At 51.0% G+C, this 19,909-nt stretch overlaps 1 protein-coding gene across 1 annotated transcript in view; it reads left to right on the forward strand.

Annotated features, from left to right (window-relative positions):
• The window catches only part of SFMBT2 (Scm like with four mbt domains 2), a 302,416-nt gene extending 300,696 nt beyond the window's left edge, over window positions 1-1,720 (forward strand). The window contains exons 21-22 of the mRNA XM_082740950.1: window positions 620-749; window positions 1,663-1,720. Coding sequence (XP_082597076.1) covers window positions 620-745 — 126 coding nt within the window. The 3' untranslated portion in view covers window positions 746-749; window positions 1,663-1,720. The remainder of the gene's footprint in view (window positions 1-619; window positions 750-1,662) is intronic.
• The last annotated feature ends 18,189 nt before the right edge of the window (window positions 1,721-19,909 follow it).

The raw sequence follows: 19,909 nt of genomic DNA on the forward strand, positions 1-19,909 counted from the left end.
TGTTCAACAGCTCCAGGTCCGTCTAGCCTGCCACCAGCCTACCAGCCATGTCTCAGCTTCATTAACGAAGCTATAATAAGAGAATTCCCGTATACCTCGAGGACAGAGGTGCACCAGGCTCTGACATTTCCCCGGCGAGACAGATTCCTAACAAACTTGCATTAATTAGTAATATTGCAAATCGCCTGTTGGAAACTCAGTTCTAAAAATCCCCTGGAACACACCAAACCTACCATTTTACTTCTTCCACAATTCACCTTTGCTCTTTTTTGCATCTGTGTCTCATCTGCCGTCTGTGTTCTCTCTCCTACCCATCGCCCTCCAACTGTGCCAGTCCTGAGACGAAATCCGTCGGCTCATTCCCTCACTCCCGCTCTCCATCCTAGGTGCCTGCTGGTGGGAATTCCCCGAAAACGCTGCCTGTGTATGTTCTCCTCTGTTGGCCCGCCCTTCCTTTGGAACGGTGCTTGCCCATTTTCGAATTGAAAGCCAAGAAATCAGGAGTTGAGTGGTTCTTCCTTCTCTTTGCCACTTGTTGACATGACATTATTTCTCTTTAAGCAATCCCCTTATTTCTGGTCCATTTTATTCTCTGACATTTTTATTTTTATTTTTCCAGTGTGCTTTCTATTCTTTGTTCCTGGCATTTCCCAAGAACCTGAGTTCCTTCTGGCCCAGAGCCTCTTGGATGCAACGCTTGGCAGTTGGTGTGTCTGGTGTCTTCCTTGCGTCGTGGTTTGTGTGACCAGGTATGTCTTCCTTTGCATTCCGAGCAGGGAAGCTTCTAGCAAGGTGGGTCCAGAGCTGTTGCATGCTAGGATTGGTAGAATGAATGTGGGATGATATTCTGAGAGTTGAGGTCTCCCTGGCACTACTGAGAAGTGACTTTGTTCTGGTTTTTGAGTCAAGCTTTGGAGAGCATCTCAGTTCTGCTGCTGCCTGAGTGACCCCAGCTGACCGACCACCAGGTCTTGGGGGCTGTGGCGTTTCCTTGCTCACCACGCACTGACCAGTGACTTTGGCTGGAGATAGTAAGGCTTTTGCTGATAAGATAGTAATGCAGTAATTAGTCTTTATGTGAATCGATGAAAAATTCAGAAATAGCAAACTCTCACCCTCAGAGAATTTTGGAAACTAACCACAGTACCATTACGTGGAAAGCCTGGCGTCATGTAAAGGCCGGTCCACCGATGTTCCTTCGGCCCTTGGTCAAACTCCCAGAACAGTAACACTTTATAAGCAGTAAAATCAATGTGCTGTCAAATCAGCTGACGCCTCTCAAAATCGTTGGGGGGTGGCGGGGGAGACAAATCAGCAAACAAATATTAGCTGTAGCAGAGGGACAGACATGGAGGCAGAGAAATCACAGGAAAACCTGTTTGCCACAACGGGGACTGACTCCGTAGGGAGTCTGCCTTCCCAGTTATCTGTTCAGAAGGCAGCCATGCCAAGTCATAGGTAACAGGAGACTTTTTTTTTTAATTCCAGTAGTAAATTCTGCTATTTATTAACTGAACTTGTCATGTGATACTGAACCGATTGCAAGTTCACCTGGGTTATGAATCAATTAATAGTTAATGTTTTAACAGATACAGTGTAAGATGATTGCAGAAGATCACCCATTCTTACACAATTTCAAGGGGAAATTTCCTTTTTTTCCAGGTAACACACGGACATCATTGATGGAATCAAATACCTGTAGGTCTGAACGGCTTATATGGAAAAGTGGCTTGTGTTAGGGTGAAAGCTGCTGAGGGAGCACCGACGGGCAGGTTACAGGATGACTCTGTGCGCGGCTGGCGCTCTGGGATCGGGGGAGGACGCGCCGTGCAGCTTACCCCTCCCCGGCAAGGGACGCGCCGTGCAGCTTACCCCTCCCCGGCAAGGGCTGAAGGAGTTGGAATATTCACCTTCTGTTCCCATCCGTGGTTGGTCGGAGGGTCACTGGGAACACGGCACCTTCAGCACTTCCGCCGGCCCAGGCTGAGCCCAGCTGGAGAGAACCCACAGGGGGAAGAGGCCCCGCGCCTTCCAGCAGGTGCAGGTCAAGTGGGGATGGCTCTGTTCGGAGAGCTCAGAGACAGCTCTGACGGTGGCCCTCATCTTCCTCATCCCCTTCCGCATCACACGAATCTGTTTCCAACATTTTCATTTTTCTATTCGCCTCCGTATTTCCTCGTTATGCGCACATACTACTATTCATTAATGTGAGGTTTTAGATAATGTCTGTTGCCTTTTTCATTATTTGAGGATTTAATTATCTTTTTTAAAAAAATCTTTTATTTATTTATTGGACAGAGATCACAAGTAGTCGGAGAGGCAGGCAGAGAGAGAGGAGGAAGCAGGCTCCCTGCAGAGCAGAGAGCCCGATGCAGGACTTGATCCCAGGACCCTGAGATAATGACCTGAGCCGAAGGCAGCAGCTTAACCCACTGAGCCACCCAGGCGCCCCGAGGGTTTAGTTATCTTAAACCATCGTCAGCCCCGCCATCCGCTTCCTCTGTCTTCTTCTGAGTCAAACCGTGGCTACGTCAGTCAACTAAATAACACTATGGAAAGATTTTCACGAATGAGTCAAGAGGCATAATTTGATTGCATTTCCTATCTTACACTCTTATTTGTTATTCTTGGAATTATGGCCTTGTTTTTCCATCTGCCGAGTTTTTTATGTGCTTATCACTAACTCTTTCCAGATGCTCTAACCCATCGGGCACATGCCTATCGATAACCTTGCCAAATGCTCCAACACACTTCCAAACCACCCGTCGCCCCCTGTCCTGCAGCCCAGCCCTCTACCTGCCCCAGCCCTCCCACTGGGGTGTCTCCCCTGCTCCCTGCTCTTCTGTTCCACTTTGTTTCCAAAGCCTGGCACAGAGCTGAATCCCTGGGACTCTCCCGGGACGTCACCCCGGGGCTCTGCTTCCTCCATCCCACCCATGCTTTGCTCTTTCTTTGGTCCCTACATGAGGTGGAATCTGCCACTATGGGGGAAATAGACCCGACAGGTGTGTCCCCCTGGAGCCACCCAGCTTCTCTGTTACGTGACCATTTCTGCCTGGTTGCAGGTGTCCGGACCGAGGCTGGAGTCCTAAATCTCAAGGTGGAGTTTTAGTCTTTGTTTTCAGCCTCTCTGCCTCGTGCCCCCAAGTACAGGGCACGTTACATTCATTTCATGCAGACAGGAACGCGCTTAACCACCCGCTGCCGACGGAGAGGGCAGGTTACCTGGCCGCGGGGGTTGGGGTGAGCGGACGGAGGGGTGCCCGAAGGTACTGTGTGCAGACTTGAAGCAGGACCTGCTGTTGTCAGCTTCCCCAGCGCTCCCCACGAGTCACCCCCGTCAGCACTGCTGTGCTATCAGGGGAGACGTGTCCCTTCTCATAAATGTCGCCCCTCTGCCGACATCTCACCGTCTGTACCTGCAAGCCCTGTGCCACTGCCACCCACTCCGAGGCTTCCAGAATGTATGGGTGTACCTGTTCCCTGCGACACCCGTTGACTGTCTACTTTTCTTACGAACGAATGCCATTGTCATTTCCATCCTTCCGTCGTGGCGGGTGGGGGTCGGCTGGGCGTCAAGAAAAGCACACGTGAGCAAACATACCGTGTTCAAACAGACTTTCCCAGGACCACCAGGCAATCTCTGCCTAGGAGATCGTTGTTCTGTTTTGGCTTTGCGGCAGCCATCATAATAGAGGATGCACCAAGAGTCACTGTGAGCTGATGGGTTAAAAAGAAAAAGAGATCGCTTCTCTTCAGCCCACTTTAGGAAGAAGACACACACGGGGTTGCTGGAGTGTGGTTAGCTGGCGGCAGGTCGGTCGCGGGCCTGGGGAAGGGAGCCTGCTTGCCTGGTCTACTTCATGCCCACCGCCCTCGGGGGCCTGCCATTTCTCCTGCTATCACACCAGCCCCTGGATGTGCTTCGGCCTGGGTTTGCTTTCACCTCGTGTCCTGCAAACTTTGTTCCCTGTGAGCTCAGACCTGATCCGATTTTACTGATTTTTGCCCCCGGCAGGGTTTTCTGGTTTGATGTGGTATATGACACTCCCAATTGCTCTGCACCTGCGAAGGCACCCTCTTTCTGGTGGGTTTCCTCAATCGGATGCCCGTGGCTCTTTGCAGTGACTTGGAACTGACCTGAAGTGAACTGGGAGAGCAGGGCTTGGTCTGGTGCTTGCTTATTGGCATGATTTCTACTGGGGACCACAGCATCATCTGTCGCCCCTCAAGCCTCCTACCCTCTGGCCAAAATGCCTGACCTGGGATGTGTACCCCATTGCCTCAACTGGGCTATGACTTATGTGCAGAGAAATGGACAGATTGTAATTGCACAACTCAGTGAGTTTTGACAAAAGCACTTAGCCACGGAACTGATACTTTGTCCAAGAACATTTCCTCATCTGGTCAATACTCTTACTCAGAAAGGGTCCCGCTGCCCTCAACCCTGAGACTTGACTCGGCCCCAATGGGATCTCCGTACAGTTGCGAAAAGCTGGCGTAGGAAGTCGAGAGGCTCTAGAAAGCTTGCATCTGTGAGCCGGCCTTTATCGACGACTTTGGGAACAACGCAAGCTTCAAACGTATGTGGTCCCCCCTTCCAGCAACGCACGGCAAACCCTCGTCCCTGGGTCTTGCCAGCGGACGGAAACCTCATCAGAGCATCACGTGGGTTTGCCTTTTAGCAACGGAATTGCTACATTCACATGGCAAAGGTGCAGTTTAACAAGACTTCAGGCCTATCCCCCTGCACCTGTCCCATCTCTGATCTGGAGCCTCTGTGGCTCGTCCTCCAGGGGAGCCTCCGGTCCGTGGGCAGCGGCTGTCATTTTCCCTTAGGGCAGCCTCCCGGAGCTCCTGCCGCCGCCCGTCCCCGCGCCCCGCAGCCCGCCACCTCATCGCCATTGCAGACAGGTCTGCGCGGCGGTCTCCGTGCCCAGGCTCCACTCCAAGCTGCGTACTTTTGCAAGCCCAGTTGTTTTTGAGATACCTGATACCCCACAAAAAGACCAGCTTCCAACCCCACCACCACGTTTTCTCACGTCCGTAACTGCAATGCCAAACTTGATGTTGCCCGGGCTAAAATCTTTGGAGTCATGAACGATGCCTCTTGCTTCACCCCTTCTTTCTGTACGCAGCCAGGCTCCTGCAATTTCTCCCCGGATTTGCGATCTGGTGTCCGGAGTCCGAGCCGCCTTCTCGTGCCTGGTTTCTGACCGCATCCCAGCTGGAGGCTCTCATCCCGCACCTGCTACATTCCTGTCTGTGCCCTGTGCCCCAGCCAGAAGGGTCCTTCCGAAACATCTTCCTGCCACACAGGGTAAAAGCCCGAGTCCTCGACGTGGTCTGACCGCCCATCAGCCCTTCTTAATCTGTCCCTGTGCCCTGAAGCTGTGGCCACGCTGTCCGTCCTGCCATTCCCCAGACACACCTGCTTCGCATCCACGGTTGCCGCTGCTTGGAGTATTTTAACCTCAGCCATCCACCAGCTGCTTCTGCTCCACTCCAGGTCTGCGCGGAGCTTACCTTCCCGCCCCCCACCTGCTTAAAACCCTCTTCCCACACTCATCATCCTGGTTTGTTTTACACACGCACTCATGAATGCACACACACAAACACACACACACACAATTGCTGGTGTATTCTCTTTTTCCTTCACTAGAATTACTGCCCATTTAAAGGAGCTGATTGGTAATGTTCACGGCTGGGTCACCCAGCCCCTAGAAGAGCTGTGCACACGTGTGAGACCCGCACCATGTGCTTCACGAATGAGTCGATAACCCCGTCCCCGTGGTAGATTGCTTCGCCCAGCCCCGCCCCGGCAGAGAGCCGCTGTGCCGCACCCTGGGCGGGCTCCGTGGGACTCCCACACTTCTGCCCGTCCCCTGGGGCTTTGTCATCTGCTCCTTTTCAAAGTTCCTTAAAAAAAAAAAAAATGAAAAACAGAATTACTGTGTAATCCAGCGGTTCCACTCCGGGAATATGCCTGTAAGAACTGCAGGCAGACCTCCAGGAGATCTTTGCACACCGATGTTCATTGCAGAATTCTTCACAGAGGCCAACAGGGGAGATGACCTGAAAGTTCACGGACACAAGAATGGGTCGAGAAAATGTGGTCTATATACACACACCGGAATACCACTGAGCCTGAAACAAAAGGAAATTCTGCCACGAGCCGCAGCAGGAAGGAGCCTCAAGGACATGACACTTCAGTGAAATGTGCCCGTCACAAAGGGACAAATGTGGTCCCCCCTTCCAACTTACCGTTGGTATCTGAGGTGGGCATAGCCGTGGAGACGGAGAGTAGAACGGTGCTTGCCAGGGCCTGGGGGGGAGGCGAGGAGAGCCGGTCATGGGTACAGTCCCAGTGTGGCAAGGTGGAAAGTTCTAGAGATCTATGGTGCGACAGGATCCCAGTCGTTAACACTACTGCTGTATGGTACGCTTAAAATGGGTTAAGATGGGAAATTATATTTTATGTGTGTTTTTTAACCACAATTTAAAGAAAAAAAAAGAAAGATTTGCCCTTTTCCTTCCCAAATACTACCTATAATTACAGTTTCAGCCCCAGGCTAGCTAGGTACCTGCCATGTTTTCTCTCTCCTCTGGACTCCTATTGTCTCTTAATTGTGGACATCCACTGCAGCTCCTCACTTTGCCCCACTTGTCTTACGAATTTAGATGACTTTCCCCAGGGAGCCCCCAACATCAGGCCCCACGCGCTTGCCATCTGAGCCGTGTGTCCACCAGCCGGATGAGGCTGCGGTCACGTCATCGCCTTCGAGGGATGATAGTCTGTGGCGGGTTGAATCCAGTGGCTGTGCTTATCAGTTCATTGGTCGTTAATTTTAGTAGCACGTCGTTATAGAAACAAACCTTTGTTTTCCCTTCTAGACATCTCCAAGTCCCCTTTGCGCTCGCTACTCCGTTTTCGTATCCTTGCAAATATTTGGACACTTCTGTACCCGCACCCGTTTAGAAGTCAACCCCTGGGCCCTGGGGACACTTTTGACATCGACGAAACTAAATGATGTGTCCCTTAACTCTTGCAGTTCTTCCCTCTCTCTTTTGACAGCTCTTTTCTAAGCAGAAATAATGTCGCTTCAGGAAAGAGGCACTGACATTTTCCTGACCAAGACACCTTTAATAATTTATTATCACCAAATATCCCAATATTGTTGAACTGAAAGATCAGAACATTTAGTGATATGTGTCTAGCTAACCCCTCAGTGAAATGAATCATTTATGATTTCGTGCCATTTTCGAGAGAAAGGAAAAATGGCCCAGAGTCACAGCATAGGTATATGTATATTTAATATTTTTAGTGTACATGCATTAAAAATCAATATTTGTTCCCCCAGAAAAATAGGGTAATGTAAGAGCGGAGTGGCTGATATAAAAGGAAGGTGATGTGTCTTTCGGCGAGGCAGGACATGGGCAAGGTGGCGAGCTGTATGTTGTTCGAGAGTGGCGGACGAAGGTTTTCTGATGCATTTTGATCCTCCTCACCAAGGTCAATGCCACTGTTGAAGCTTTATCAGACGCTTTGCATTACCTACAGGATAGAACTGTGGTTTCACAGTACAAACACCAAACACGACACCCACAAAACCGTATGTCCAGTGAGCACAAATGGACAAAATAGTTCATAGTTCAATTTCAAAATTGGCTCTCCTCTTCAATTTATAAAATACCTGTCTGAGTTGTATTTAAGGCTTTTCGTTGATGTTTTCATTGGCCTTCCATTTGTTTGTTTTTTTATTTTTATTTTCATTTTTTTTCTAAATTTTTTCAATTTATTTATTTTCAGAAAAACAGTATTCATTGTTTTTGCACCACACCCAGTGCTCCATGCAATCCGTGCCCTCTCTAATACCCACCACCTGGCACCCCAAGCTCCCAACACCCGCCACTTCAAAACCCTCAGATTGTTTTTCAGAGTCCATAGTCTCTCGTGATTCACCTCCCCTTCCAATTTACCCCAACTCCCTTCTCCTCTCTAACACCCCTTGTCCTCCATGCTATTTGTTATGCTCCACAAATATGTGAAACCATATGATAATTGACTCTTTCTTCTTGACTTATTTCACTCAGCATAATCTCTTCCAGTCCCGTCCATGTTGCTACAAAAGTTGGGTATTCATCCTTTCTGATGGAGGCATGATACTCCATAGTGTATATGGACCACATCTTCCTTATCCATTCGTCCGTTGAAGGGCATCTTGGTTCTTTCCACAGTCTGGCGACCGTGGCCATTGCTGCTATAAACATTGGGGTACAGATGGCCCTTCTTTTCACTACATCTGTATCCTTGGGGTAAATACCCAGCAGTGCAATTGCAGGGTCATAGGGAAGTTCTATTTTTAATTTCTTGAGGAATCTCCACACTGTTCTCCAAAGAGGCTGCACCAACTTGCATTCCCACCAACAGTGTAAGAGGGTTCCCCTTTCTCCACATCCTCTGCAACACATGTTGTTTCCTGTTTGTTTTTTTTAAAGATTTATTTACTTATTTATTTGAGAGCGAGCGAGCCCGAGAGTATGAGCAGGAGGAGAGGCAGAGGGAGAAGCAGACTCCCCGCTGAGCATGTGAGACTTGATCCCAGGACCCTGGGATCACGACCTGAGCCGAACCCAGATGCTTAATCGACGGTGCCACCCAGGTTTTAAATCTCTGGTTTGAAGGGATCGTCTCTGGGCACCATCACCCATTCAGACTGCATGATGACCCACCCGTGGAGGCCAAGGTCACCGACCCACCTGAGAGCGGCCATGGAAATTCTGATGAATGGGTAATGCCCTGAAGGAGACAGGACCTCCTGTCCAAGGAAGGAAGGCTCGGGGACAGGACGACACGGTTGTTGCTGCGAAGCTCTGGTCATTCCAGCTGGGATTGAAGACGGTGGGAATGTCAGTTGGGGGGCCTGGGTGGGCGAGCACACGAGGATCAGGCCCTGGGGCCTCTCGGCCAGCCTCTTGTGCACGTTGTCTCGGGGACAGTTCCTGGTTCTGTCCACCCCGCATGTCTTCTCGCTGAGGCTCCGGCTTACCACACATGTCTGGAAACCTATGGGATGTGTGCTCCCAAGGGCTCCCAGCAGGAAAGGTGGACTGCAGCCCTTGAACGGGGGCTTGGTTTTTAAGCTCATGTTATCGTGATGCACCAAAAGCCACCAGCCCCATGTCCCCCCTCCTGGTAGGATGTCACCCAGCCCTCCCCGCCCAGCTTCCGAGCTGAGCTTCAGCCCACCGGCACGACTTTCCTTTCAGAGATATGCACCAGCGGACTCACGTCCACCAGGAGAAGGAGTTAAGTCCAAGTTCAGGACTCCCAGAAGACAAAAACATGTTCCTATAGATGCATATCCTAGAACACTACATTTTTGACAAAAACGCTGCCAATCAGGGTGGGGACCTCTGCAGTTCCCCGGGCTGGTGCGACCACCAGGAACAAAGGTGGCATCGTGGGTGTTCGCTGATCCTGGCCGGCTTGTGGGCTTCCAGAGCTGGCGGGATGAGGTGGGGACAGCCGTTCCCACCTGGTCTGGACATCTGACCCCCCCTCACCGACGGCTGGCACTCCCTGGCCAAGTGACTTAGGTCCTAGAGCTGCTGTCGTGGTCTGTGTATGTGAATGAGATACTCACGTCATGGAGTTTGTATGTGTACGTGTTGTGTGGATTTTATAAGGCCTCTGTGTGTGTGTGTGTGTGTGTGTGTGTGTGTGTGAGAGAGAGGGAGTTGGTACTCTTGTAAAAACATCATAGAGAAATGGGGAACAGTCAGGAATATTCACCCCAGGACATGAGGAGCTTCCAGCATTTAAAAAACCCACCGGCTGTACACAGGGAGCTGCTCATCTCTTCAGGACAGACCTGCTCCTCCTTTGAGCTCCGTGTAGCTTTGCCCGACCCGTCCGAGCTGTGCAAACGCAAACCTTTCCTGGGATGCGACGCCCACCGGCCACCTCGCCGGTCCCGAGACCACGCGGCCTCTGGGCGTGGAGGTTTTCTTTTCGGGTGGCCAGGAAGGAAATCCACTGAGCCCTGTGCCCTTTCCTCCTCCCAACCAAAGACCACGTGAAAAATCTTTTCCTAAAGTCTGCTGCTGGATTTTTAAGTTTGCTCACGTTCCTTAGATTTTTAAAACTGTCTTCACGTCCCATTCCGGGAGGGTTCTACAACTGGCCGCTTCTCGACGCTTCTTTGTTCCTTTATTTGGTCACAGGACTGGATGGTTCCTCTGAAGCGAGGATTTCCTTTCGATCCGTAAGGGCTTTTCCTTACCTCGTTCTGAGGGATGCTTCTCCCGTTGTGTATCCAAGAGAGAGCGCAGCGACGCCCAGACCCCCAGCCCGCTGAGTTCCCTTCTTCCACGGCCGTCTCCATGCCCGCGCCCCATGGAGTTCCGGCCTCTGGCCTCCCCTGTGCCCTCGCCGGTCCTTCTGGCTGTTTGCCTTCACTCGTGACTTCGTCACTTTACCACGCTCTGCTTCTTTTCACGGGGACTCCGTTCCGTCCCTGTCCCTTCCAGTAATGGTCATGGGTTTGCTCATGGGAGGTGGTTTTCACCTCATGGCCTTGAGCTCCTCTTAGCATCCTTGAGTCCGCTGTTTTATAGCTGGAGTCAGCTCAGGCCCAAAAGCCCTCAGAGAGCACACGGGGCTTTTTGTGCAGGTGCAATGAGACAACGTTTGTGAAACGCTTTAGTCCTTTCTATCATCTTTATACGGCATGTTTCTGAATTCCAGTCAACTTGGCCCCGGGACTCCAGCGGAGTTTCTCATGGGCCCTCTGCACTGGGCACAAGGGTCTGCCCTCACTCACAGGAGGGACTCTGGCATCTGGCTCTCTTCCTGGGATGCCAGGCCGGCTCTGTTACTGAACAGCTTTGTGGCCTAGAGAAAGTTACTAATCTCTCCGGCCTTCCGTGGCCCGCCCTGTAGCTTCTGAGAGGACCTGCTCTCCAGGCACAATTTATGTAAACCTCTTTGCCAGGGGACTGGCACCCAGCAAGTGCTCCGTGTGTTTTAACAAAGCCTCATCTAATAAGCAGGGTGGTGGTACTCTGGTTGAAAATGTTGCTTGAAAGTGAGTTGTGTTTTTTGTTTGCTTGTTTGTTTTTTACCAGACGCAAATGAACTTTTTTTTAAAAAATATTTTATTTATTTATTTGACAGACAGAGATCACAAGTAGGCAGAGAGGGGGGTGGGGGGAAGTAGGCTCCCCACTGAGCAGAGAGCCCGATGCGGGGCTCGATCCCAGGACCCTGGGATCATGACCTGAGCTGAAGGCAGAGGCTTTAACCCACTGAGCCACCCAGGTGCCCCTGAACTTTTCTTTTTTCAAGAACATGTGCCAGCCATTAAAATGATAATACCTACAAGTAAGTACTCAGCTCCGTGAATTAAAAACGTTTGCAAAAGCACACAGGATACGCAAGAGGTAGACTCCTGGAACTGTAAAAGTTCATTAGTCAGTATCTCTTTCCTTACACAGTTTCCTATCAATTTGGGAAAATCAGCCATTTAGATGAAAATGTAAGAAACACTACAAAGCAGGATCGGAAGAGGACCACACTGTTGGCCGTATTGTGCTGTATTACCATGTAAATGCGGGAGTAATAAAGCCTTCTGGATAAAAGTTCCTCACAACCTGGATTTTTCCGTTTTCTCTCTTTGTGTTTCTCCGGCAAGTGATCGCCTGAGGGCCCACGGATAACCTTCTCCAAGAGTCTCAAAGTCACGATGCCAAGTCCAACCTGAGCGGCATGTGATTTTCTAGGCGAGCAGGGGCCTTCTTCGGACTTTTTATTAAGAAAATGTTCACACACACAATGGAAGAGATTGGGCACATGAATCCCACAAAGCCACCAGACGGGTCCCACCGTCTTCGGGTTTATGTCCCATCTGCCTCCTCTCCCCCCACCCCGCTGAGGTATTTAGAAGCAATCTCTCCCCCAGGCGTCACACCATCTGATTCTCACCCACCTTGTCACGCAAGAAGACCCCCTGGTGTCACGTGACACAGAAGTGTCCCAGGCTTTCTTGAGGGAACACTTGCCAGCGGAGAAGCAGCAGGGGCCCCGCGAATTCCCTGCTCCCGAATTCTGCGACGTAAGCCAGACACCCATGCGCTGTGCCCACCATGACCAAAACTGAGCAGAAGGGACCCGTGTGGACATGCAGGCTGGGGGTCCTATGGTCCTATGGCTGGAGGAGGTGGCGGGGACTCCTAGTTTCTCTAAATATTGAGAAATACATCAAGAAGACCCCAGGCCCGGGGTTAATGCTGGAGAGCACGCGGGTCCAGAAGCTAGATTCACCTGGAGGTTGCCCACATCACCCTGAGGCCCGGCTGTCTTCCAAGGAACGGCTCGCTCACCCAGCCAGGCCAGTCGGGTGCCGGCACTGGGAAGGAAATGAGTAGTCTGGACCTGCTTCTCACTTGGCATTTTCTTGGAGAACCACGACACCATTACAACAGCAACCCAGAACCCCATAATTCCGGGCATGATCTCATGCCCATCCCATGGTCAAGTTCCCCAGGTAGGCATCTTTTAAAAACTGAGAGCAGTGACTCGTTGGTGGGTCATGAAATCCATTTAGTGCCTCCATGACAGATTCAAAAGAGGGAGTATAAAACACCAGAGTGCCTCGCAAATACTAGAGGCATTTTTTTCTCCCCGCTCAAAACACTGCTTCAGTCGCATAGGAAAGTGTCCTGGGCTAAAGAAAGAGCAGAATCTCGAGAATGTTCGTCCAGTCCCTCTGCTCCTGCTTTTCTACGTCCCGTCTTGACAACTGATACCGTAGTTCAATCTTTTAGCATGATGAAAGGGTACTGACCCTTACCCTAAGGCGCTTGATATCGACGGATCCCACCGTCATCAGAGAGAGAGAGAGAGAGAGAGCATGAGGGGGAGGAGAGGCAGAGGCAGAGGGAGAAGCAGACTCCCTAACGGGCGGAGACCCTGATATGGGGCTCGATCCCAGGACCTTGGGATCATGACCTGAGCCGAAGACAGACACTTGACCGACGGAGCCACCCAGGCATCCTTGGAATTCCAAAAGTAAACAAGTTATTCTTCCAAGACATCACTAGTTGATGAAGTTTTAAAGAGGGCGCATCAAGAGGGCCCGACCAGGGCACGCTTTGTTCCAATCTTGAGGAATCCTGACATTGTCAACATTTGCTTCTTCCTGGCTCACCTGGAAGGTAACCTGAAGTAGCACTGGGGGACGTAGTGTAGCCATTCCAGCCTCCAGTCTTGGCAAGGGGAGTGAGGACCATACGGAAGGTGAAAGGTCAGGGGTCAACGCCTACCCTCATTTTGGTTCCCAGCGACCGTGAAATCACAGAGTAAGTCCGTATTCAGGAAGGATCCAGCCCATGTTCGTGGACTTAAATGTCCACTGGAGTTAAGACATTGTCTTCCCCGGTAGAATTTTCTGGAACCCAAGAATGAGGAGAGGTTTGCTGTTTAGGGTCCTGAGGCTGCTGTGACAGAGGGTCATGAAGTGGGGGGGGTGGGGTGCCACTTAACACAACAGAAACTTACTCTTCCACAGTCAAGGTGTCTGCAAGGCCACGTTCCCTCCAAAGGGAGAAGCTGTCTTGTCTCCTCCAGCTCAGGAGGCCTCAAGCATTCCTAGGTTATGGTTTCTTCCCTCCTATCCTTGCCTCTGATTTCAATGTCCTTCTTCTCTGGGGGTGTCCGTGTGTCTCTCTGTCCCTCTGCTCTTCTTATAAGGACATGAGTCATTGTATTTAGGACCAGCTTGTCCATATGAGCTCATATCCATCCTTAACGAACTGGATATACAAAGATCCTATTTTCCAATAAGGTCACATTCTGAAATTCAATGTGGATATGACTTTGGGGGAGGGGGGGGACACTGTTCGACCCCCTACAGTCCCAGATGGAAAGTTCTAGGTGATCATAAAGGCTTTCAGCATTAATTCTGTAATTGTCTCAAATGGCCACTCTGGGCTAACGTATCAGTGACAAAATCTGACTTAACTAGTCTGGGGTGAGGCCTAGGCATCAGTATTTTTACAGCTGTCCAGATAATTCTCACATGAGCCAGGGTTGAGATTCACAGACGTTTTTCAGGTGCCTTTCAGTAGAGTCTGGGGGTCTCAGATCTTTCCCTGTATGTTGGTACCGAGAACTGTGTCAACCTCCAGACGTTCGTAAAGCGAGATACCTTCCATCGCTCTCAATCATCCGTCCAGCTGTGGGCCACCTGGGCCACCTACCACCTCCAAAAATCGTAAGAGAGAAAAACAAAAATAGTGGGTTAAGAATGGCTCATTTTTTTTTTTTTTTCCGACTGGCTTCCACTACGAAAGGCTTGTCAAACTGAACTGTGTTCATAAAACAGTGTTCAAATTTTCATTAAGAACTTTTTGACAAGCTGTTAATACTCACTGTGGTATTTATGAAACAGTAGGAACCTATTCTGGAATGACAATTTGCTCTGTTCTGTGTGTGTTTGAAAAAAAAAACAACCTTGGAGGGGGTGGAGAAAAGTATTCTCAAGCCTCTTGAAAAATACGTACAACATATTCCTTGTTCTTTACAAGGTAGAATTTATAGCTAACCTCATTGTTTAGACAAAATTCCTTGTGGTTAAAGATTATTTTCACCCAGCAGACTTCAGGATTTTTTGTGGAAGTCCTTAGTTAAGCTGGGTTTAATCCACTTTGATGCTAGAATGTCTAGATGAAAGTTTAAACATACAGACAATAATCTTTATTTTATGCGGGGCCACAGGGGGTCGGTCCTATTTTAAATGACTGCACATGACCTGATTTAGCCCAATAAAGGAAATCTTGGGTGTCACGCCTATTGAGGCTGAGACTTCAGCTGAATGCTAGAACAAACCACAGAGTGAGAATGTTCTTGACCTGTGAGCAGCTCTGGTCTTGTTCTCACTCCACATGGATTCTGAGGATTTGCAAATACCTTGTCAGCTTTCCCGATACGGCAAGAGCTGGTGTTGTTAAGGAACAACAACCAGAAAAACCTGCCTGCTCAGGGCAACATCTGGGGAGTCTGAAAAAGTCTGAATTTGGAGTCAGGCCCTGCGAGTTCAGTGGTTCTCTAAATTGGCTTCATAAAACCTGGGAAACCCAGATGGGCCTTGGTGTCAGCCTTTCAGACAATCTGCTGTGTTTGCCCAACTTCCCCCACTTTATTCGTCCTTTGCACTCGTCTGTGTTCAGACTCACAATGACTCCAGCTTCTACCAATCTGATCGCTGCCGTGAAAGTTCATTCCTGGTCACGAAGACTAACACGCGAACTGTCGTCCTTGATGATACGCTCCGTCCGGGGCGCTTGCGGACTGGCCTGCCTCCCTGCCTCCCTCTTTGTGGGCTCCACCCCCTCCCCGTTACCATCGGGAAGCAGCGAGGTGCTGCCTACTTAACAGTTCTGCTCTCGGAAGCACCTGAAATGTCTCCAAGCAGAGGATTTTAATTTTAACGCAGTAACTTGGCTCCTTTCGTCTGTCCCTGGTGAAATAAGGAGCCGTCGTGCAGGTTAATCTTTCTGGGGGTGGGGGGGGGCATTGCTAGTTTGTCCTGTTGGAGCAGGGGGCATAGGGACATCCCAGGCTAGGGTACTCACATAGCTTCATTGTACTCCGCATCCGTCCGCCGGACATCACGAAATGCCTGAGTATAAGATGCATTTCATTTGACCCGGTGTCCAGATGTGCAGGCGAAGGGAAGGCCAGACAAACACATGATTTGCTGCAGGTTATGTCTTAGCTAACAGGTGGCCAGCACCAGGCACAGTGGCTGCTGTTTCCCATGGAGCAAGCAGAAAATACACCTTAGGAAATCCGCCTGCACCTGAGGACGCAGCCGAGCTCCTGAAACAAATCTGAGGACTGGGTTCTCCTCAGCAGCGGCAGCTGAATTTGGAGAAAATACTTCACCTTAGAAACCGGGTGTCGAGAACTAAAGGAAGTATCGGCTTTAGAATTCAGGCTGTGAGCAAGGAAAATGCCGTGCCGGTCGGTGTGGCTGGTGGCTACTTAAATCCTGCTCACAGCTGAGCGCCTTGAAGCTGTTGGTCCCGGCTGGCTCCTTTTTCTTAAACGTGAGGACGGTGCCACGCCTGTGTCAATATGGGGTTCGGGATGAGACCGCGATTTTGCTTAAGCAGCTAAAGGAGGATTTTAAATTCTTTGACTTCAGGGAAAAGAGGGAGTTAGGAACGGACCCGTGTGTCCTCTGGTGGACTTCGTTGGGGAATTGTGTAGGGACTCCACGGGTCTGACCACCTCTGTGTCGTGATCCCCACCCCAGCGAGCGCCTCAAAATGAACACTACCGATTTGTAGCAGAATCAGCAGAATCGTCAGGATAACGTTCATGGCTTAGTAGCTACAGTCAACCATCCGGTTAACCAGCCAACCCACCCATTAATCCAAGCCCTTCTGTTCTCTGTCATCACCAAAGTCGTCACGGGAGATGAGCGCCATTACCAACGTCACTGGACCCAAACACAATAACATAAAAAGCAGAGGCCAGACCGCCTGGCGAGCGCGTTGACTCCATGAGCCCAGCGTGGAAACTGGCTACACGCGGGTCAGCATGAGTCTCCATGAGTAGTGGAACCCTGAAGGGCGGGAGATGGGAAAACACGTGAATTTATAGCTTTCCTTTTGTTAAGACGCTCATGTGATGTACTTCATTATATTCCCATTTTTGTCTAGGGATGGAGGCCTCAGGGGAAGCGGAATGAAGTGGGATTGCTTCGGCGAGGCGAGGTGAGGATTTCCGGAGACCGTTAGCAGATGGGGCACTGGAAAGTAGGCCAAGAAGAAGGTGAGCGTCAGGAGACCCACCAAGCTACAAAAGTACTTCACACCTGAAGACCAGAATATAATGAGAACAATTTGCAGAGCAGGCCCTCAGGTTGGTAGGTCTTGGAAAGCAGTGGGTAGATGGTATATTTTCTTTCGTAAACAGAAGCCAGAAAGGGGGCGTGTATCACCTTGAGAGGGTAGATATGTGGAGGGGGTAGGGGCCGAGATACCTGGGCTGGTTTTATACAGATGAGGAAAGAGTAAAAGGACAAGAACTAAGTTCCTGAACTGGAAGAGTGTCTGGTGAAAACCACACCCAAGGTCTACACCCAAGTGTGCGAACCACTCAACTCTAGGATGCGCTGGTTACGCTCCTTCTCCAGGAATGAGTGAGGGGTGACTGCAGGGCCAGAGCGCTGCTTGAATGGTACCCCTCTGCAAGGAATGGGGAAGGACTGGGAAAAAGCACTCCCTCCAGCAACGGAAATCTGCTGACTTTGGAAATTGAGAAAAAACCATAATGTACTTCTTGGTTATCTAGAGTCAATTCATGGAAAGCTTCCCTCAAAAGCCTCATTAGTAAATAGATATTCCGGATTATTTGAATCTGCAAAGTCGAATATCGGTAGATGGGAGCTGTGGTCTTTCGCCCAAGGTAGGAGGGTGAGTTGCGTGATGTCCGCAGCACAACCCCGTTATGCCTGTGTGCGTTGTTGATATTTTCTTTGTACAAGGTCAGCTACAGAATTGCTTCTCCGGGCCAAAGTCCCCAGGAGCATATACGGAACGGTGTCAGAGGGTCTGTGAACTTCATGAACTGGTGTGCAAAGTGTTGCACATGTTACTCTGGGGGAAAACACCCAGCACTTTCCCCTGATTGTTAAGCGACCTAATGAGTCCCTACGGAACAGAGCCCGCGTCCATTGAGAAGAAGGCAAAACACAACCCAAGACTGAGGTGTTGAGAAGATGTCTGCCAAGAAGGACGCTTGAGACTAAGGCAAGGGCAAGCCCCCGGGTCCTCTGGAGACCGCGTGTGAGGCCAGGGGGCGATTTCTACAAGGTTCTGACCATGTGCGGACACCTGTTCGTCGTGTTTGCACCTTCTCCTTCCACGCTTGGAATTTCTACAGTGGGTTTTCCAGACCTGTGTTGCCCACACAGTGTGTTGTGGATCTTTAGAAGCTAGCAGGTAGGACTTGCTGGGCTAGGCGCTGTGGCTGCGGCTGTTTACAGGAGGGGTGTGTGTTGTGAATTCAGGTGGACAGTCCCTGCTTACTGACCACCGTGCTCCCAAGACCGCAGGGCTCCCCGGGGTGCGCCGCGCAGGGCCTGTAGCACATGCTCCTTTCCTTATGCGGGGGCTGCCAGCCACGGGGTCTGTGGAAATGCTTCTTGGGGATGTTGACCAAGTGTCTTCTTGCCTTTCTCTGCCTCACTGTCTGGTTTCCTAGACGCTGTGTCTCTGTCCCGCCCGCCCCTCTGTCCATGAGGGGCATCCCTCCTCGTCCCTTCCTGGGAAGTGCGGGGCCTCCGGGGGCTACCAACAGTACAGAACTCGGCAGGAGCAAGTGACTTTTCTCCGTGTGTGTCCGTGTCCTGGTCACCACCAGTGGTGGTGACCGAGCAGGATCACGCATCCAGAATCTGAGTTCCGGGCGCACATGGGGTCAGCAGCACGGGCCACACACACAAGCCCCGGCTGCTGTCGCCAGGGGACGCACACCTGGCGGCTCCAGCAACTGCCTTTCATGGGTCTGGGGGCTGGGAGCCCAAGGTCCAGGTCAAGGCGCCAGCAGATTCTGGTCCTGGGGAGGGCTCACTTCGCGCTTCGGGGATGGTGTCGTCCTCGGCAGAGGGACAGGTGGCTCTGCTCTCTTCTTATCAGGCTCGTGTTACCTCCCCTAAACCTGACTGGACTCCTTCCCTCCCAGAGCCCCACCTCCAACACCATCACGTGAGAGCTCAGGGCTTCAACATCTGAACGTAAACATTCAGCTCCTAGCAACCCTAATAGCCATCATCGTGGCTGTTGGTGTTGATGTCTCCGTTCGTGTCAGACACTGTTCTACGTACCAAAGAACAAGGCAGACTTGAACTCCCCGCCCCCTGGGGCTTTACAAACTACTGGGCACGTGTGTGTGTTGGAGGCATTCAGTTTACACTCGGATCAAGGGGTGAGTGAGTTCTGGGAACAGTGGCACTGTGATGTCCTCCACTCGGGGACACTCACAGAGATGGCCCAAGGGAAACGGTCAGCAGGCTGAACTCCGGGTCTGGGAAGCTGCCGTGGGAGCTGTGGGAGGAGCTCGTTGGGACGCATCACCTGCGGAGTCATGAATTCTCTGTGGGTTCATGGTGGACTGCTCCTTCCGGGGCGCTGAGGCCACCCGTCCACCCGGGCCCTCGCGACACTCCTGCCACCTTTCATCTCCCTGACAGCCACTGGCTTGCTCCTCTGCACATCTGCTTCCGGTGAGCTCTCAAGCTCTCACAGCTATGACACGAGGTAGGCGGTATTCTTGTCTGTAGATGGGGGACGGGGAGCTCAAGAGTTTGACCAGCCCAAGATGATGCGGCTAAGGGTCGGTGAGCATGGCTTCCTCAACCGGGACTCCCCGGCTTTCAGCTCTGTGGGTCTCAGCATGCTGCGATTAAGTTCTTTTCTTGCTTTCTTTCTTTTTTTTTAAGGTTTTGTTTATCTGAGAGAGAGAGTGAGTAGAAGCTGGGAAGGGAGGTGGAGGAAGCAGACTCCCACTGAGCAGGGAGCCCGATGCGGGGCTCGATCCCAGGACTCCGGGATCATGACCTGAGCCGAAGGCAGCTGCTTTACCAACTGAACCAACCAGACGCCTCATACTGCATTTAAATTCTTAAGAATATATTTTTTTTAATCATGTCTTTTTAATTCTTTATTTATTTGCGAGAGAACGAGAGTGAGCCGGAGGGACTGGGAGGGAGAATCTGAAGCAGATTCCATGCTGAGCTCAGAGCTGGACGTGGGGCTCCGTCCCATGACCGTGAGATCATGGCCTGAGCTAAAACCAAGAGTCGGGCGCTTAGCCGATTCACCGACTGAGCCGTCC

Source organism: Mustela nivalis (genome assembly GCF_964662115.1).
Source record: "Mustela nivalis genome assembly, chromosome: 7".
NCBI lineage: Eukaryota > Metazoa > Chordata > Mammalia > Carnivora > Mustelidae > Mustela > Mustela nivalis.